This window comes from Bos indicus x Bos taurus, chromosome 23 (assembly GCF_003369695.1).
Source record: "Bos indicus x Bos taurus breed Angus x Brahman F1 hybrid chromosome 23, Bos_hybrid_MaternalHap_v2.0, whole genome shotgun sequence".
NCBI classification, from domain to species: domain Eukaryota; kingdom Metazoa; phylum Chordata; class Mammalia; order Artiodactyla; family Bovidae; genus Bos; species Bos indicus x Bos taurus.
Window position 1 is genome coordinate 51,040,666 of NC_040098.1, and position 18,900 is coordinate 51,059,565.

General features: G+C 48.0%; 1 protein-coding gene across 3 annotated transcripts; it reads left to right on the forward strand.

Annotated features, from left to right (window-relative positions):
- The first annotated feature begins 927 nt into the window (after window positions 1–927).
- On the forward strand, window positions 928–18,889 carry ECI2 (enoyl-CoA delta isomerase 2). 3 transcript variants are annotated; one of them, XM_027524341.1, is made up of 10 exons: window positions 928–1,064; window positions 4,268–4,421; window positions 6,454–6,552; window positions 6,766–6,954; window positions 7,178–7,247; window positions 10,490–10,592; window positions 11,295–11,415; window positions 15,989–16,078; window positions 17,352–17,495; window positions 18,085–18,889. In XM_027524341.1, exons 1-10 carry the CDS (start codon window positions 1,009–1,011, stop codon window positions 18,238–18,240), a joined length of 1,182 nt encoding a protein of 393 aa, XP_027380142.1. In that variant the 5' UTR covers window positions 928–1,008; the 3' UTR covers window positions 18,241–18,889. The 3 variants fall into 3 exon arrangements, with proteins under 3 accessions (XP_027380142.1, XP_027380143.1, XP_027380144.1); XM_027524342.1 differs by having other exon boundaries at window positions 972–1,064; window positions 4,145–4,421; XM_027524343.1 differs by lacking the exon at window positions 928–1,064 and adding an exon at window positions 2,172–2,268.
- Window positions 18,890–18,900: the final 11 nt, after the last annotated feature.

Here is an 18,900-nt window from a genome sequence, read left to right on the forward strand (position 1 = left end):
AGGATGTATATTGTCACCCTGCTTATTTAACTTCTATGCAGAGTACATCATGAGAAACGCTGGGCTGGAGGAAGCACAAGCTGGAATCAAGATTGCTGGGAGAAATATCAATAACTTCAGATATACAGATGACACCACCCTTATGGCAGAAAGTGAAGAACTAAAGAGCCTCTTGATGAAAGTGAAAGAGGAGAGTAAAACAGTTGGTTTAAAACTCAACATTCAGAAAACGAAGATCACGGCATCTGGTCCCATCACTTCATGGCAAATAGCTGGACAAACAGTGGAAACAGTGTCAGACTTTATTTTGGGGGGCTCCAAAATCACTGCAGATGGTGACTGAAGCCATGAAATAAAAAGACTCTTACACCTTGGAAGAAAAGTTATGACCAACTTAGCATATTAAAAAGCAGACATTACTTTGCCAACAAAGGTCCGTCTAATCAAGGCTATGTTTTTTCCAGTGGTCATGTATGGATGTGAGGGGTGGACTATAAAGAAAGCTGAGTGCTGAAGAACTGATGCTTTTGAACTGTGGTGTTGGAGAAGACTCTTGAGAGTCCCTTGGACTGCAAGGAGATCCAACCAGTCCATCCTAAAGGACATCAGTCCTGAATGTTTATTGGTAGGACTGATGTTGAAGCTGAAACTCCAATACTTTGGCCACCTGATGCGAAGAGCTGACTCATTTGAAAAGATCCTGATGCTGGGAAAGATTGAGAGCAGGAGGAGAAGGGGACGACAGAGGATGAGATGGTTGGATGGCATCACTGACTCAATGGGCATGAGTTTGAGCAAAGTCCGGAAGTTGGTGATGGACAGAGAGGCCTGGCGTCGTGCGGTTCACGGGGTCTCAGAGAGTCCGTCTTGACTGAGCACTGAACTACTTCGCGTCAAGCCCCGCCCCGTCCCCCGTCTCCGCCCCTGCCCCGCCCCCGGCCCTCGCTTCTACTATGTTGTCACGCCCGGCGCCCTGTCGGGCAGTCCCGCTATTGTACTCGGGCGGCCATGGCGGGGTTGGCAGGCAGGTTTGCCAGGCGCTGGTTCTCTGGGCTTCTCGGCAGGTACGTGCTGAGCCGGGCCCAGGGCCGCCCTTGGACGCCGCGTCCTTGCGGGAGCTCGCGGCCTGTCTCCGCCTCCTGCCGCAGCGGGTCGCAGCGGGCCGCGCGGGCTGGCCGGGGAGCGTGACGTCAGGCGGCCGCCTCGGCTCGCCGTCCTCGGGGCCCGAAGGAGGTCTGGCCCGCCAAGGCCGGTTCCGCCCCGCCGGCCGCTGCCGGGCTCGGAGGCGCCGCCTGCCGGGTCGGGCCTTCCGGAGGAGCGCCCCGCATTCCGGGGGGTGACCTGGGTGCTTCGCGGAGGACGTCCTCCGGGTGACTCCTGGTGGGGCGCGCGGCGGCCCACGTGAGGCCGGACCCGGGGCGCACAGGCGACGGGGAGACCGCGGGACGCGCCATCCGCCTACGTGGAGAGGCACGTTCCCGGTTTATGTATTAAACGGTCGTGCTTTTAATTGTTTTTAAAACTCGATTTTAAAATAAATACGTTTGTATCGTATTTTGTGGGAAAAAAATGCACATTTCGGCCTTTAAGGACATTTAAAATTTTCCGTTCGTTTTCTACTTGAAACTTTGCAGCTGCCAGATTCGTGTAGGATTCAGTTTTTCCTTTTTAGGGGGAAAAAAAATGATTCAGTTATTTAATATAAAACGTGTCCTTTAGTCGCTAAATCTTTTGTGACCCAATGGATTATAGCCCTCCAGGCTCTCTGTCCTTGGATTCTCCAGGCAAGAATACTGGAGTGGTTTGCCATTTCCTCCTCCAGGGAATCTTCCCCACCCAGGGATCAAACCTGGGTCTCCCTCATTGCAGGCAGATTCTTTACCACTGAGGCACCAGGGAAGCCTAATGTAAAACCAGAAGGCTAATTTTACTGAATGGCATTAATTCAAAGTTTGGTCTCAGTCTTTGAAAATTACATTATTGCAGAGGAGGTGATACATTTGTTATGTTGGGGATTTATTCATAACTTATTTTAATCATCTTGGATGCGAGTCATTGCTGTAAACATCCATTGTTTGTTTATGACCTCACTGCTGTGCTGTGATGCTTTTCCCTTCCCGCTGCTTATAGTGTGTGCTTAAAAAGGACTTAGCCACGCTTGCTGTCCCCACTCTGCTGCTGGCTCTTTAGACTGCTGGAGGTGAGGACTGAGCGTGTCTGCTCAGTGAGTGTCACAGCCTAGCATCCAGGCCAAGTAGATTCCCCCAGGTAGGTCCTCCACCTCTCTTAAGAAAGAAGCGCTATCTGCAACACCAACCAGTTTTCCTTCTGAAAACCTACCTTCCTTCTCCTCTCCTGTTATCTGTGTGTGTGCTGGGACTCAGGTGTTTGCTGAGCAGAGTTAGGCATTGACCTGATAAAAGATTATACTTTGTTAATCAGTGACTACATCATTGAGCAAAAGGCTCTTGTGCCCTTGGAGCAGAAGACCAAGTTCCAGCAGCAGGAGCTGGCAGCAAAGTACGGATTTATTGCAGGACTCCAAGGGGGTGGGAGAAGGAGCCACAGAAACCCCCTCAGGGGTTTTTTGGGGGGAAGGGGGGAGAGCAGAGAAGCTGAAGTTAATTATCCTCTGTTGACAGTAATCATTGGATGTCTCTGGTTTATGACTCTCTGGCCAGGTGGTCCGTGGCTTGGAGGTCTGTGGGCTTATGCTGCTCTGGAGAAATAGCCTGAGTTTGCATGTTTCAAGGGCTGTTTAGAACGGCAGTTTTAGTGCAAGAACGATAGTATCGGCAGCAGCAGTTTTAGTCGTCTGACTGGTTTCATAGTGCTCAGTTCGCCCAGCATTGAGGTCAGAGGGGACGAGAAAGGGGACGGAATTTGGGGCATAAGAACGACTCACAAAGTCGGTAAGGAAATTTGGTCCTAGAGGGACGCAGGTTCAGCTGCAGAGGCTGCGTCTGGATCTTGGGATGCTGAGTTCTTCCTGTACACTTTACCCGGTGGTCTCGGTGTCCTTATTTTGTCTGTGGGGTGCGTGTGCACTTGGTCGTGTCCGACTCTTTGTGACCCCATTGGTTGTGGCCCTCCAGGCTCCTCTGTCCATGGGGTTCTCTGGGCAATAATACTGGAGTGGGTTGCCGTTATATTCAGAGGTTGAGATTGTCAAGTGTTTTATTTGACATGGGTCCGTGCCGGGAATTATAATCATTTCACAAGCCAGAAGTATACAGGATAGTGTCTCTTAATAAGCCAGTAAAGAGTTTTGACTTTGCCATCCAAGAGCTGGGCTTCACTTGTGGCTGGCTCAGCTGGTAAAATAATCCACCTACAATGCAGAAGACCTGGGTTCAATCCGTGGGTTGGGAAGACCCCCTGGAGAAGGGAAAGGCCACCCACTTCAGTATTGTGGCCTGAAGAATTCCATGGACTATACAGTCCATGGGGTCGCAGTCAGACATGACTGAGCAACTTTCACTTTTCCAAGAGATAATGGCCAGCTGCCAGCCTCAAAATAAAAGTCTCTTGATGCTGGAGCAGTTTGCCTGGGTGGCCAGACAGGTGGATTCCACGTTTAGCTTTTGCCACTGCTGATAAGAGTCCCCTTCACCATGGCAGGAACGAGTGCCCCAAGGTCTTGGAGAGTTATTTAGATCAGCAGAGGGGAGCTTTACCCAGGCTGAAACTCTCAGATCATCCCCACAAACTCAGCATTTACAGTCTGAATGTCCCTTCCCCGCAGTTGCTTCAGCGGTTTTGTCTGTTTGTTTTTAGCTGTACCGGCTCTTGCAGCCTGTGGGATCTAGTTCCCTGACTAGGGATCAGACCCAGGCTCCCTCCATTGGGAGCACAGCATCTTAGCCATGGGACCACCAGGGAGGTCCCTCATAAAACAACTGTGCTTCTAAAAAGAACATTTTTTTGCTCTTTGCCACCATCAAGTGGGTTAAAACAACTTCAGTTGCACAGGAGGCTTGGCAGCTCTCAGATCCTGCCTGGCGCTCCTGCCCCCCACCTCCTCCCAGGCCTCTTATTTACTTCCTGCCTCTGACAACGTTACTGGGCTCCCTGGCTTCTGGCTGCTTTTATCTCTGAGGGCCTTCCTTACCGAAGTTAGCTTCTGTCTGGATTTCTTATCCAGGGACCAGTTTGGAAACCACTAACCACTGGCTGAGGCAAGTGCAAGGCAAATATTGCTGGAGAAACGTAGCATTTCGGTGTGGAGGAGTTGGAAACAGTTAGGAACCCGCCTGCCGGTTTGCAGCCCCCTGCAGGTCCCAGCCCTTGGGTTACACGTGCGCGGCCCCGCCATGCTAGCCAGCCAGAAGGACTTTAACAACGCGGTGAGCCAGGTGAAGCTCCTGAAGGAGGATCCGGGCAATGAGGTGAAGCTGAAACTCTACGCACTCTACAAGCAGGTGAGCACCGCAGGTGTTTGGGAGAGAAGCATCTTGAGCACAGGGGTCCTCAGATAGACACGCTGTCTGTTGCTCTGAGAAGACAGCCTGAGTGCGTTGCTGGCTTTCCTCTAAAGAGTGTATGCGTGAGAGTTTATTGGATAAGATTCAGAGCACTGTTAAGGCAAACAGTCACTCCTTAGGATCACTGCGGAGTAAAAGAGACTTCAGAGATACAGCAACCAGAACGACAAGGCACGGCCAGCCGGCAGCGTGGCCTTGAGACAGCTGGGAAACTTGAATAGGGATCGAGTATTAGATGACACCTAGGAACTATTCTTAATAGCATCATGGTTATATAAGAAAAATTGATTTTTTTTTTTTTAGGAGTGCATACTTAGTACATGGAGTGAAAAATGGTGTGATGTTTGCCATTCTCTAAAAAAATTAAGCATAAACGGAAAAGGATGGTTGAAGCAAATATAGCAAAAATGAGAGTTAATTGAATTTGCGGGCTGAATATTGGGAGTTCATTATAATATTCTACTCTTACATATATTTGAAAATCTTTATAAAAACATTTCAAAACTTGAGTTTTCAGTTACAGTGTCTGAAAACTATCCAGAAAGTCAGACCCTCTGGGCTCCTGTGTCCTCTTTTCCTCTGTGATCCCTGTGAGCCCCTCTTACTTTGATACTAGTGTGTATATTAAAGAATTTAACCTTGCCCCACAAGGTTCTGACCCTTGCCCTTGGCTTCTGGGAGGTAATTTCTAAGCCCTTGAAATGCCAAGCAGGATAGACTGAGTCTTTGTTTGCCTGGAGAGTCTAAGGATGGGATTTAGAGGGGACTGGCCCCCCAGGTAGAGTTGGAGCGGAGGCTGCAGTTACAGAGAATCACTCAGAAGTGGCGGAGCCCCAAGGAAAACTCTGAACACCAAGGAGGCTTGGATGAGCTTCCCTGGTGGCAGGACGCTGTGTGTGCATCACACGGCAGCTGGGACTGGGAAAGTACACAGTCCTGACTCTGCAGTGGCCGCTGGGGGCGGGTCACACTCATCTCTCCTTTACTCCACCGCTGTGCTCCTTCCTTGCTGATCTGAGTCCCGTCTTTTCCCTGCCTCCCCTCACCCCCACCCCCCACCCCCCCACTGCAATGACTGGTAACCGGGAGGACGAGAGTGTGTCCTGTGAGCCATCCTCCGGGTCATTGCCCAGAGTCAGCACTTCCAGGAGCCCCTGGTCTCACACCCATGTGTCACAAGTGGGGGGCAGTCTTATGGCCCGTGTTGCCTCTAGCATCCCCGATGGCTAACTCTTGAGAAATAAGTCTTTTTCTTCGGACCATCTTAGCCTCCTTTACTGTCTTCGTCTTTCAAAGCCTCTCTCTTATTTTCTCTTTTAGCTAGAAATATGACAATTAAAAGCATGGTTATTAAATGGAGTTTTAAGTTGCCATTTCTGAAAAGAATAGTGCATATATATTTTTTAATCTCAAAACACTCACTGCACCTCCCCCTCCCCAACTGCATGTCCTTCAGTTAGGTGTCCTAAGGGCCAGTGGCTCTGGTGCCCACCCCTGCCCCCGCCCCCCTCTGGGGCAGCTCTGTTGCTCACTTACTGGACATCCACCACCACAGATTTGTGAGGAACTGGTGGGGAGTGGTACCTTTGAATGAGCTTTCAGGATATACCGTGTTTTCTAAGTGTTTGTTGGCTAGTTTCCTTTAAAGACTGCTTGAACCATCGATACAAACCTAATGAACAATTAGTTTTTTGAAAGCATTTCCCCAAACCCTGATCTTGCATTATGTTCATACGGAGGCAATTATAACTTTAGGGACTGATAACCCATAATAGCCTATTTTGGCTCTCCAGTCTTTTTTCTCCTGTTTGAGAGGGCAGGAGAGAGGAGAGTTCAGATCAGTCTCTGCCTTGTGAAGCTGCCTGGGAGAGGAGGCACCATCATGCCAGTGTGCATTGCATGGATCTCAGCTGTTTAAGGCCCAGTTTGCATGTGCGTTTGACCAGTAATTGCCCCTCTCCTTTCATAGGCCACTGAAGGACCTTGTAACGTGCCCAAACCAGGTATGCTGGACTTTATCAGTAAGACCAAATGGGATGCATGGAACGCTCTTGGCAGTCTGTCCAAGGTACATGGACTCCCATCCTGCTTTTATTTCACTTACTGTGCTCCTAAGGGAGGTGGGTGTTTCTCCCTATTAAGACATAAAGATGAGCCCTCTGGGGATAGAGGTCCCTATATCCAACCAGGACCTTCATTGCCATCAGGTGTACTGAGTAGGACAGGAAGTGTCTCAAAATGCTTGTTCATTAACTGGGCTGAAATCACCATCTCTCTTTAGGAAGCTGCCCGACAGAACTACGTGGACTTGGTGTCCAGGCTGAGTGCTTCCTCTGAGTCCCCCAGCCCAGAGGCCCCTGCAGCAGACAGGAAGCAACCGGAAAGCGATAGCCTGGTGGTGACCTCCGAAGACGGCATCACCACCATCAGGTTGAACCGTCCAGCCAAAAAAAATGCTCTCACCACTCAGGTAACGCCATCTGCCCCGGGAGTCCGTCCTGCTTGTCTTGTCTCCTCTGTTTCACTCAAAAACCGTAGGGTATCAGCATCCTTTTTGGTTCTGTAAATACAGCCGAGGTAAGCGTTTGGCACTTTGCAAAGAGCGGGCTTGCAGACGGACGTGGAGAGGACCCACTGGGTAGGAATGATCATTTTCAGCTTTCTCCTTTCCTCGTCTTCCCTCTTTCACGCAGATGTATCATGACATCATAGCTGCACTTCAGGCTGCAAGCAAGGATGAGTCAGCCATAACTGTTTTAACAGGTAAGACATTTCCTTGGATTTCTTAATTAGATTTCTGTTTGGGGGCAGGGGAGGATGTTCTCCTAGAAAAGAAATTGAGTAAATAAGCTCTATTATCTTTTCTAGTGCTGAGATACCCTAATTCTTAAATATATAAACAATATGGTAAGACATAGGATTGATACCTTTATCATGTAAAAAGCAGGTACAATTTGGTAAGAAAAGTGCTAAACCTGTTAGATAAATTGGTGAGTAAAATGAATAGACAGTTTGTATGAGAAAGTCTTGGCATCAAAGAAACAAGGAAAATGCAACCAGATTAATAAGTAAGAACACAAATAAAAATGATGAGATACCAGTTTATATTAATGCTTATCTGAATTAGCAAACTTTTATACTATACTGAATTTTGAGAAGGTCATGGTAGAATAAATGCCCTTTGCTGACAGCAGCAGAAATGACTTTAAAAAGTGTTAGGTACCTTTTAAAAAGACAGCATTTGACAATATGTAAAATGCTCACATACTTTGACACAGGAATCTCCCAAAACATTCTAAATACTCTAAATAACCATAATAAACCATATGCTAGAACATCCTGTAGACTCTGTATTGCAAAAGCATTAAAAAGTGTAACTGTAGAGAGTCACCGTATAGAAAAATGTTTACGAAATAAAACATTAGCAATTATATCAGCACTGTGATAATTATTGGAAAATATGGATGCTGATGGGCCTGGGCTGATGAGAACTTGATGATTGAACTTGGTAGGGGCTTTGCATGTGTATAGCGGTGAAGGCTAAGGTTCTGGACGCAGATCAACTTGAGTTTAAATCCCAGCTTCACTTCTTACTACTTGTGGGTGAATTCTGCTTCCTAAGTGGAGAAGACAGTGTCTTCCTAACACTACAGAGTGGTCAAGATAGTGACCTGAGGCAGGGCAGGGCAGGGCTCACACCGCACTTGGGAGGCGGGAGCCACTGCTGCGTGTTGGCATGGCAGAAGCAGGAGTCATTTTATTTTATTTATCTTTTCTTTTGGCTGCACCATGCAGCTTGTGGGATCTTAGTTCCCCAATCAGGGACTGAACTCCCGTCCTTGTCAGTGAAGAGTCCTAACCACTGGATCACCAGGGAATCCCCAGGAGTGATTTTAATTTTCATTGAAATTTGTAAAATATATAATATCAGAGCACTTTTAGTTTAAAAAAAAAAAAAGAGAGAGAGAGGTGAGGAGAAAGATCCCTAACAGCTAATGAGAAAGAGTGAAGTGGGGAAGACGCAAAGACGCTCTGGCATCCCCTGTGTATGCCTAGGAGCAGGATCCCCTGTGTATGCCTAGGAGCAGGAAGGCAACGGGGACAGTCCAGAGGCAGCGCTAGCTGCTTAGAGGGGAGGAACAGTTTCTGACTTTTTAGTTAACATTTTTTAAACTGAATGTACAATGCAGGCACATCATTTTTTAAAAACCCAAAGACTGAAATGCACATAACTAAACTAAAACCCCAGGCCTGCATCCTAAAACACCTCAGCTTTTCTCGAGCCTTCTAGAAACTGCCTGTGTGTGTGTGCGATTCTCCCTACCCCTCCTTTTGTAAACAGAAGAGGAAGCACACAATACACACACACTATACCTACCTTTCTGTCCTAACTGCTGTCCTGAAAATTTGTTCTCAGTCAGCACCTGCACATCTAAGTTTTCCTCTGCAGGACTGCAAAGTATGAAAGTTTCAGGACTCCATAATTTGTTTCATTATTCCTCTGTCAGTGAACAGGTAGGTTGTACTTAGTCTTTTGCTATTAAAATCATGCTGCAAGGAATATCCTCAGGCATACATCTTTCAGTAAATATGCAAAGATATCCATGTTGTAAAAGTGAAACTGCTGAATTTCATATTAGCTGGTCATAACGGCTAACGTTTGTATCATACTTCCTGTTTGCCGAGCATTGGGCTAAGCATTTTAATTTGTTTGGTAGCTTTCTTAATTCTTAACTCTTCTAAGCTTTCTTGCAATAACCCTATGATATTAGGCCCTATTATTACTAGTATTTTACAAGTAAGAAAACGGAAAGATTAAGTGCTGATAAATAGTGCTTGTTCTCTGGGCTTCCCAGGCGGCGCTAGTGGTGAAGAAGCTGCCTGCCAGTGCAAGAGACATAAGAGGTGCGGGTTTGACCCCTGGATTAGGAAGATCCCCTGAAGGAGGGCATGGCAACCCACTCCAGTATTCCTGCCTGGAGACTCTCCATACACAGAGGAGCCTATACAGTCCAAAGTGTCACAACGAGTCAGACGTGACTTAGCGCACATGCTTGTTCTATAGTTATTTTCTATATACCCTTCACTTTTGGTTTCTTACTTACTCTTTCTATCTCAGCGTTGTAATAATAGGTCCTTCAGTTTTCAGAAAGGATTTTGTTTGTTTTGCATTTCTGTTATCAATTCCTGGCTTATAATCAGAGATGATCAGTTTTTCTAATTTTTTTTTTTAGAATCTGTTAAAATTTCATGTATACTAGATATATATTGAAATCTCTACCTTGAAGATTAAGAAGCAAAAAAATGGCCAATTGTTTTATATCATCCACAAACACTTAAAAAGTGACTTCAGGGACATCCTTGGTGGTCCAGTCACTCCCTGCTCCCTATGCAAGGGACACAGATTTGATCCGTGGTCAGGGAAACTAACATCCCATATGCCACACAGCCTGGCCAAGTAATAACAATAAGTATTTAAATTTTTAAAAAATTTTAAGAATTAAAAGTAAATTCACTCTTGATTATTAAGGTGTAGAGTTATAATTACGTCGATTAGACTTGCCTTTCTAATTCATGTCATATAGATTCCGTAAATTCTGCTTTCCCTTCTAACTTTCTGTCTTGGACTGAGAAGAGCAAGCTGAAGGCAACTGTTACTTTGTGATGGTGCCTCTCTGGGCCCATCGAGCGCCGGGTGACCCGCCCCAGAGCCTCACACGCGCTGTCAGCTCCGGAGAACACCCCCGCCCTGCGCCCGTACCCGCCCCCGCCTCCCCGAGCCCCCAGATGAGATCAGAGGCCCCCCGCCTGCTCTCGCGTCCCTTCGTGGCCCAGCCGCGTTGCCTGCGTTTGTCAGCGTGTCCTTAATGCAGCGTCTGGTCAGCCAGGGCGGGCACCCCCGTGGGTTCACGGTGCTCTCGCAGAGCGCGGCGCCGAGCCTGGCGCCCAGGAGGTGCCCGGAGCGGCGGGTGCCTGAGTGGCGCGCCCATGGCTTGTGTTCGCAGGCAGCGGGGACTACTACTGCAGCGGGAACGACCTGACCAACTTCACGCATCTGCCCGCCGGCGGGCTGGAGGAGATGGCCAGGAGCGCGGCCGCCCTCCTGAGGTGAGGGGCCGGCTGACCCGGGGGCTCGCCCGGTTCCTCAGGGGGTCTGAGCTTGCAGAAAAGAGAAACACTGGTGGCCTGTGGTCGGCGGTGACTTCCGACAAGCGTACTTGTCCGGCCGCCGTCAGGAAGGGCGTCTGGTTCCTCGCGGTGACTCCCGTTCCCCTGAGCGCTCCTCACGGGAGGGCCCGGCAGCCAGCTCCCGGCGCGCTCTCAGTTCTCCGCGTCGAGGCAGCGGCGGTCACGACTCAGCGACAGCGCCGCCGCCGCCGCACCGAGGCGGAGGAGCCGAGCGCCGTCTCCCGGGCTGCGGGAGGCCTCGCTGCCGGGACCGCTGCGCCCAGGGGGCTGGAGGCGGGCCCTGCTGCCCAGCCGCTTCTGATGCCCGGCGCTCTGCTGCCCAGCACGCCGGGACCGCGCGGCCCGTGCTGACTCCGAGTCGGCCGCTGACTCACGGCCCTGACTGAAGGCCCAGGACGCAGGATGTGGACCGAGGCCGGCCCCGGGGTCCCTGCAGGCACCCCTCCAGTGCCCCGCAGACGGGGCCCGGGTGACTCGCGGGCTGCAGGCCGGGGAGGTGCCGGGAGCTGGAAACGTCTCCAGCCCGCCCAGAGAAGCGCGTTCCGGACCCCGGTCCTGCTTGGACCTCGGTGACGCTGCTTGGGAACAGCTCAACACGCCTGTCTATTTGCGTGTCTGCAGGGATTTCGTCAACTGTTTCATAGACTTCCCGAAGCCTCTGGTGGCCGTGGTGAATGGTCCGGCCGTGGGGATCTCCGTCACCATCCTCGGGCTGTTTGACGTCGTTTACGCGACCGACCGGGTAAGTCCGCGGGCAGAAGCGAGTGATGTCAGGCTGGGGAAGACACGCTCCTCCAAACGCTGCTTTGGCGTTGCCGGTAGTAAACAGGGCATGTGGTCGGGGTTAGAAGGGATGAAAGTTACATTTTCCCCAAAGAATTAGTCTGCCTTGACATGCTGTATTCTTCCTTCACTCTTAACCTGAATTTTCCTAAACACCAGTGTCGTCATGAACATTGTCCCAGCCCTTTTGGTTCTGTTTATTCTCAGCCTATGACACAAGAGTTATTCAACTTTGCTCTAAAATAGTCAGGAGACCTTCAGACTTGCAAGCATGGGTAAAAAAAAAAAAAAGCAGCTTTGAAGGTTATGCAAGTGAGCTATTTGATCTTTTTTTTTTTCCAGTGTAAATGAACCCTGGAATCTAGAAATCTAGACTAAGAAAGGACTTTCAGACAGTATCTACCTTCACCCCCCACCCCACCCCGCCCTTAGCAGATAAGAAAACCGAAGCTCAGAGAAGTTACTGCCTCATGCTCACCATTGAATTATATAGATTTTCACTTCAGTTCCTACTATAGTAGTAATGTATGTCATAGTAGAAAATAAAAATTTGGAAAATATGGAAAAGTACAAAGAAAACAGTTGATTTAAAAATCACTCCTTGGGACTTGCCTAGTGGTCCAGTGGCTAAGACTCCACACTCCCAATGCAGGGGGCCCAGGTCCACCCCTGGTCAGGGAATTGGACCCCACGTGCCAACCAAGAGTTTGCATGCCACAGCTAAAGACCCCTCGTGCCACAGTGCAGAGCCTGCGTGCCACCACTAAACCCGCCGTGGCCAGGTAGATAAATGCTAAATATTTTTAAAAAATAAAATCACTCCTCTCCCCACTCGGAGATAAGCAGCGCTAACACTTGGGTTATTTAGCTTACCTAATTTAACAAGTCCCCGACACTGGAACCCTAGCATGCCTAGTTCTTTTCCTTATAAACAAAGATGATGTGATAAACATTTATCTTAGCACCTTGACCCTAGAACTTCTCCTGTAGAACTAATAACCACCTCTTAGGGTTATCAGAGTCTTAGAGTGACTCTTGCTTTTGTGGCAATGAAATTTGCTGATGTACACATATCCTTGCAGGGAACAGTTGGTTTTTGCTGCTGAAGAGATGCCTGGTTTTGTTGGAGGTACCTTCTCCAGTAACAGGGCCATTTATAAGGGTCCTTTACTCCCATCATTGACTGGATTCCTTTCAATCCGATTGGGCATATTGTCAGATCTAATACTTATTAATAATTTCCCCGTAAAAATAGCAAGTGCAATTCTAGACGCTTGGCCACCTAACCTTTGTAGGTAGAACTTTCTGCCCAAAGGCAGAACTTCACAGTCTTCAGTCCCATTCTGTGTGTTAAATGACCCATCCATTGATCTGCTTTGAGCAGGGTAAGAGCAGAAGTTCCTGACCTGAAGTTGGTGGTCTCTTTCTGTAGGACTTGAAAGCCAAATAGTGTCATATTTGCATCTTACTCTCCCACTAGATTCCAAATGATTGTCATGAGCATCATCTTGATAAAGATTCCTAAGACTCCGTCTTACGATACAACTTAAATTAAAATTGAAATCAGAGGGAAATGTGTGTGTATTATATATGCTGACAGATTGGGCCCACAGTAAGATATTTGACAGATAGTGACCACCGCTAAGATTTCACCCAACTGAATTAAATCAAGATTCAATTTCAAATCAGAGAAAGACACAGAAGAAAGAAGCTGTGGAGAGAAATTGATTTTATAGGATCTGTTCATTCCTGGCTTCTTGAATGTATACCATATTAAATGTGGGTTAACATTTAACCCATATAACCAATTATTCTTTATTATGGGCAGTAGGTCATGCCTGCCTATTAGTGTCTCCGTCAGCAAACAGCACCTTTCTCCTTTGAGCTCATGAAAAGGTGGAAGTCATAACAATAGTAGATAATTGAGTGGTCAGTCCACAGGAGACACTCTGCTGATGCCCATTACACATATTCAGTAAGCACCCACAGTAATGGCCCCGTGAGGCAGGGGCTCTCATCCCCATTTCACAGATGAGAAAACCATGGCACAGAGGTCAAGAAGCTCCAGGGTCACCAGGCAGCCTGACGCCAGTATCTGACCGTCTCTGCCTCTATTGCTCTTGTTTCTGAAGTTCACTCAGTGTTGCTTATAATGATGTTTGTAAGTAAGTAAATGCCGCAGAGCTTTAGCTTTCCGTGGACCTGTTTGTGACACTTTCCAAGGTTGGCTCCTTTGTTTTTTGATTATGTTCCTTCTCAGCACATTTTCTCCAAAAGGCTTTCTTTTGGGGGCAAAAGAGAAGGCAGGTGCCTTTAATTACTGTTTTCCGTATACTTTTATTATTTTGATTTGTATGTGTCGCACATCATATGTTTTTATCTTTTAACAGTATTCATTGAAAAAACCTCAACATGTCTGATTATGGAAAAATGAAGTCTAAATATGCTGTTTACAGAATTGTCAATTATAAGTTAATTTCCTAAGAACTTTTCATTCATCAAGAAACACAAAAATATTTCTGACATCTAGGAAAACACAGAAAACACAGTTATTGTAGTTGAATAACTGACTGACTCTGTAGCCTAAATAACCAATATTAAAGTAGTTTTGGGTATTTAAAGCCAATCAAAAACCTCTGGGGCAAAATCAAGACAATTGAGAAAACAATAGAGGCTAACCTTGCTAGTATAGTTTTAAAAATGAATCAGTGAGGTGATGGATCAACAATGTAATACAGAAACGCAAGCTGGAGAGGAATAATACGGCTCACAGAAAAGAAAGTGTAAATGGCTCTTAAAAATATGAGAAAGACACCATTAAGAAAAGGATTTGTAAACAGAACATGTAAGAAACTCTTACAGCTCAATAATAAAAAGATAACCAAGCCAACTTAAAAACAGTGGACAGAGAATTGCAAGTTACTTCACCAAAGGAGACACTAAATGGCTGATAAACATGTGAAAAGATGCTCAGCATCATTAGCCGTCATTGTTTAGTTGCTCAGTCATGGGTGACGCTTTTGTGACCCCGTGGACTGTAGCCCACCAGGCTCCTGTGTCCATGGGATTTCCCAGGCAAGGATACTGGAGTGGGTTGCCCTTTCCACTTCCAGGGGATCTTCCCGACCCAGGGATCGAACCCAGGTCTTCTGCATTGTAGGTGGATTCTTTACCGTGGAGCCACGAAGGGATTAAAACCACACCAAGACACCATGATACACCTATGAGACCGGGTAAAATTGAAAAGACTGATGATGACAAGGTTTAGGGAGAACTTGGAGCATTTGGAACATACACCGCTGGTGGCATTGCTAAATGGTGCAGCCTCTCTGAAAATAGTCTGGCAACTTCTTAGAGAGTTAAACCACACATTTACCACACAGCTCAGCAATTGCAAGCCTGGGTATTTACCCAGGAGAGTTGAAAATAGACATTCATCATAAGCTTACAGTATCCAGAATACTGGAAATGCCACAGTGGCTTCAACTGGTGAATGGATAAATGAATTCTGATATACCCATCCAATGGAATACCGCTCAGAAATAAGAAGGAACAAAATCCTGGTACATGAGACAGCAACGTGGAGACTCAGGAGCCTTCTGCTAAGGACAGAGGCCTGAAAAAGGAGAAGTAGGTACAGGATGTATGATTCCATTTATACACATGTGAGAAAGGGCAAAACTGTAGGAACAGAGCCCGGATTGGTGGTGGCTCAGGGATGAGAGGAACAGGCTGCCTGCGGGAGGGCACGAGGAAACAGGCTGTGCGCTCAGTCGCGGCTGATTCCGTGACCTCGTGGACTGTGGCCCGCCAGGCTCCGCTGTCCACGGGATTCTCCAGGCAAGAACACTGGAGTGGGTTGCCATTCCCTTCTCCAGGGGATCTTCCCAACCCAGGGATCGAGCCTTTGTCTCTTATGTCTCCTGCAGGCAAGTTTGTTACCACCACGGGCAATAGAAATATTCTATATCTTGACTATGGTAGTGGCTACATAACTGTATATATTTGTTTAAAACTCATCAAACTGTGTATGTCCAGAGAGTCAATTTGTGTGTGTAGGGCACACTTTGAAGACACTGTGGGTCCACTTCAAGAGCACCAGGATAAAGCAAATATCACCATAAAGTGAGTCAAAGGAATGTTTTGATTTCCCAGTGCTTTGAGAAGTTACATTTACATTATAGTGTAGTCTGTTGAGTGTGCAAATAGCATTGTGTCTAAAAAACCATGAGCTATTTTTAAATGTTTTAAAAACATTTTAATTTAAAAATAGCACTGTTGGGAAAATGGCATGGACAGCCCTGCTTGATACGGAGGTGCCACAGACCTTCAATTTATTCTTTAAAAAAAGAAAAAAGCAGTGTCTGTGAAGCACAGTAAAGCAAAAGCTTAGTGGAGTGAGGTCTGCCTGTGTAATACGATAAAGTGCTTCAGTTAAGTACCGTAAGGAGGACATAAACAGATGGTGATGTTTCTGAAATCACATGTGAAAAGATGATTTTCTTTTCTCTTTTTCTTTTCTCTCCAAAAAGGCAAGCTTTCACACCCCGTTCAGTCACCTGGGCCAGAGTCCAGAAGGCTGTTCCTCTTACACTTTCCCCAAGATAATGGGCTCAAGCAAGGTAGGTCTCGGAAGCCTTAAAAATAAACGTTAGAAAGTCTCTCCACTCCGAAAGCGTCCCGTACCCCCTGTTCTTTCCCTTGATAATAGGGATGACACAGAAGCACGTGATCTGCCCCGCAGATCCGAGAGTTTTAAAGAGAGGAGCCGGGCCATGGGGAGGGTCTCGCATGGAGGGGGTTGGCGCTCAGTCCGCAGCTCTGCAGACCGCGGGTCACGCTGAGCTGCATGCCCCTGCGCCCGGAGCCGTCCTGGCCTCTCCAGCCTTCTCTCCAGCCTGCTCGGGGCAGGGCGGGCACCCAGGGGCCTGTGGCCACTCCGGCCTGTCCCTGCGGCGGCGGAAGCCTCAGTGCCCGCCGCTGTCTGTGTGCAGGACCCCACCGGGGTGGGAGGGGCTTGGCAGACATCCTCCAAGGTCTGAGAGAGGAGTGGGGATGGAGCCTTTGCCTGTTGCTGTCAGATTTCCATGGGAAAAAAATTTTTTTTTTTTTTTAAGTTTTTTTTTTGGCCATGCCGCATGGCTTGCAGGATCTCAGTTTCCCGAGCAGGGATTGAACCTGGGCCACAACAGAGAAAACCCAGAACCCTAACCACTAGGCCACTGAGGAAGCCCCCTTTTAAATCTCTTTCTTTTGACACATTCCCTGAAGTGTTACACAGATTTGAACTTGAAAAGTCGGGCAGACCCAACTCGAAGGCTTAGAGCATTTGGCTGTGGAACAGTCTTTGAAGAAAAATGGCAAACACAGAGAAAGATACCCTCTCAGTGACCCCAGTTCTGTTAGAATCTGAACGTTAGTCTTCATCACGTTCCTCCAGTGAATTAGAGCTCACCTGACTCCCCAGACCACTGTGTGAATTTCCAGGGAAGGGAATTGACCGTTGCTGTTTCTAAAAGCTGGTTGTCGTCCTCTATGACCATGAGTTTTCATTTCTTGTTGTGGTTGTGTGTTGTGTACGAAACGGGAAATCATAGCTGCCATTTGTCATAGACCCAATATCTGGCATTTCTGGTCTAGGTCCCAGCTCTTACCTGCCCAACATAGACACACAAGAGAAGCCGCAAACTCCACAAGCCTTCTCGAAAGCCTGGCGGTCTCAGCACACAGCCTGCACAGCATTGCCTGTGGGGCCATCAATTTCTCCCTTAATGAGAAATACTGGCGATCTCAAAGACCGAAGGAAGTGGCCGCATGTCTGCTGAGAGCAGCTCACTCTGAGTTACTGAGCCTTTCTTCACTGAAGTCACGTCCTAACCTTGCTTTTCATTCCAGGCGGCAGAGATGCTCCTTTTTGGGAAGAAGTTAACGGCCCAGGAAGCATGTGCCCAAGGACTCGTTACCGAAGTTTTTCCCGACGGCACTTTTCAGAAGGAAGTGTGGGCCAGGCTGAAAGCATATTCAAAGCTGCCCCCAAATGTTAGTATCCGGGACCCTTTTGTTTGTTTGTTTGTTTTACTTGCAAGAACCATTTGCCTTAAATAAGCAATTTAAAAAAAACAAGACACCTTCGCTTGCTCTGAGCACATGTAAATCTGATGTTAAAAGTAACCATAATAACGTTAGAAATACTGACTTTTTACGAAACTTTCCAAATGGCCGTTCCACTTCTGGGCTGTGGCGGCAGAGGGGCAGTTCTTCCTGGGCATGACTTTGAGGAGGCTGTTCGGCCGCCTCTGCTGGGACTTCTGGCCTTGAGCCCAGGTGAGCAGGCAGATCGGTGAGCTTCCCAGGGACGCTTGTGCGTCCACACGTGCCCGCTGCTGAGCGACTCTCGTCCTTGCTGCTCAGAACGCAGTCCTGGAGCCAGAAGTGTGCGGTCACAGGGCCCGCCCCACCCCTGCCAAGGTGACGTGTGCACACTCGAACATTCAAGAAGCCCTGTCTTCCTTACAAGGTATCACAGGATCAAAGGAACTACTGAGCCACACAATCATCAGAATTCTAGAATGATTCCAACTACTCTTAGAATACCTCTTCAGCTAACTGTTGGTTTTTGATTTTTCAGGCCATGAGAATTTCCAAGCAGATCATCAGAAACAGGGAGAAAGAAAAGTTGCACGCGGTCAACGCGGAAGAAAGCAGTGTCCTAAGGGAGAGGTGGCAGTCAGACGAATGCATGAATGCCATCGCAAGCTTCCTGTCCAGAAAGGCGAAGCTCTGATGGCCTGCGCGGCAGCCGGGCGCCTCCAGGGAAGCGCTGTACCGCTGCTCCCATGTGTCAGCCCCCGAGCCGAATAAAGCTCGCTGTGCCTTCTTTCAGTGCTTAAATACCACTTGCTGTGATTGTATTGTGCTGGAGCCTTGATGGGAAACAAATGATGTCAAACGCACTTGGGGAACTTCTGTGGGCTCTTGGTCGGGGGCAGCCTCAGCTCTCGAGACATGAACCGCTGCTGCCAGGCACACTGGAACATGCTGCCCGGCGCCCTGCTCTGGAACGCGCTCACCGCGTTGCAGGCCGAGACCATGTGTTTGAAAACCACCACGGCGCTCTGCCGTCCGCACAGCGTCACCGACTCGATTGGCCCGAACACCGACAACCTGTGTGTGACCGAGGCAAGGTCTTCGGTGGGTTGCATGTTCTTTTTCAGCCACCTGGCATCGGGGAGTGAGCAGAAAGGAGCAGGACTATCAGAGGGTCAGTTAGAATCTTAGCTTCATTCCACCCCTATCATCTGCCAAAAAGACACGGAGAATTAGACCATTTCCCAGGAACGTGATATTCCGAATCAGTGGTTATTTCCTCATGTATTGTCTCATCTTCATTCTCATTTAAGAAGGTCTCTTATAAAAAACACATCTGAAAGCTGCCTTCACTGTC

Bases quoted from the DNA above. Each gene is read 5' to 3' on its own strand.
- ECI2 (XM_027524341.1), top strand. From the start codon at position 1,009: ATGGCGGGGTTGGCAGGCAGGTTTGCCAGGCGCTGGTTCTCTGGGCTT. The intron at 7,248-10,489 runs GTAAGACATTTC...TTGTGTTCGCAG, and splicing joins AGCCATAACTGTTTTAACAG to GCAGCGGGGACTACTACTGC. The intron at 16,079-17,351 runs GTAGGTCTCGGA...TTTTCATTCCAG, and splicing joins AGATAATGGGCTCAAGCAAG to GCGGCAGAGATGCTCCTTTT.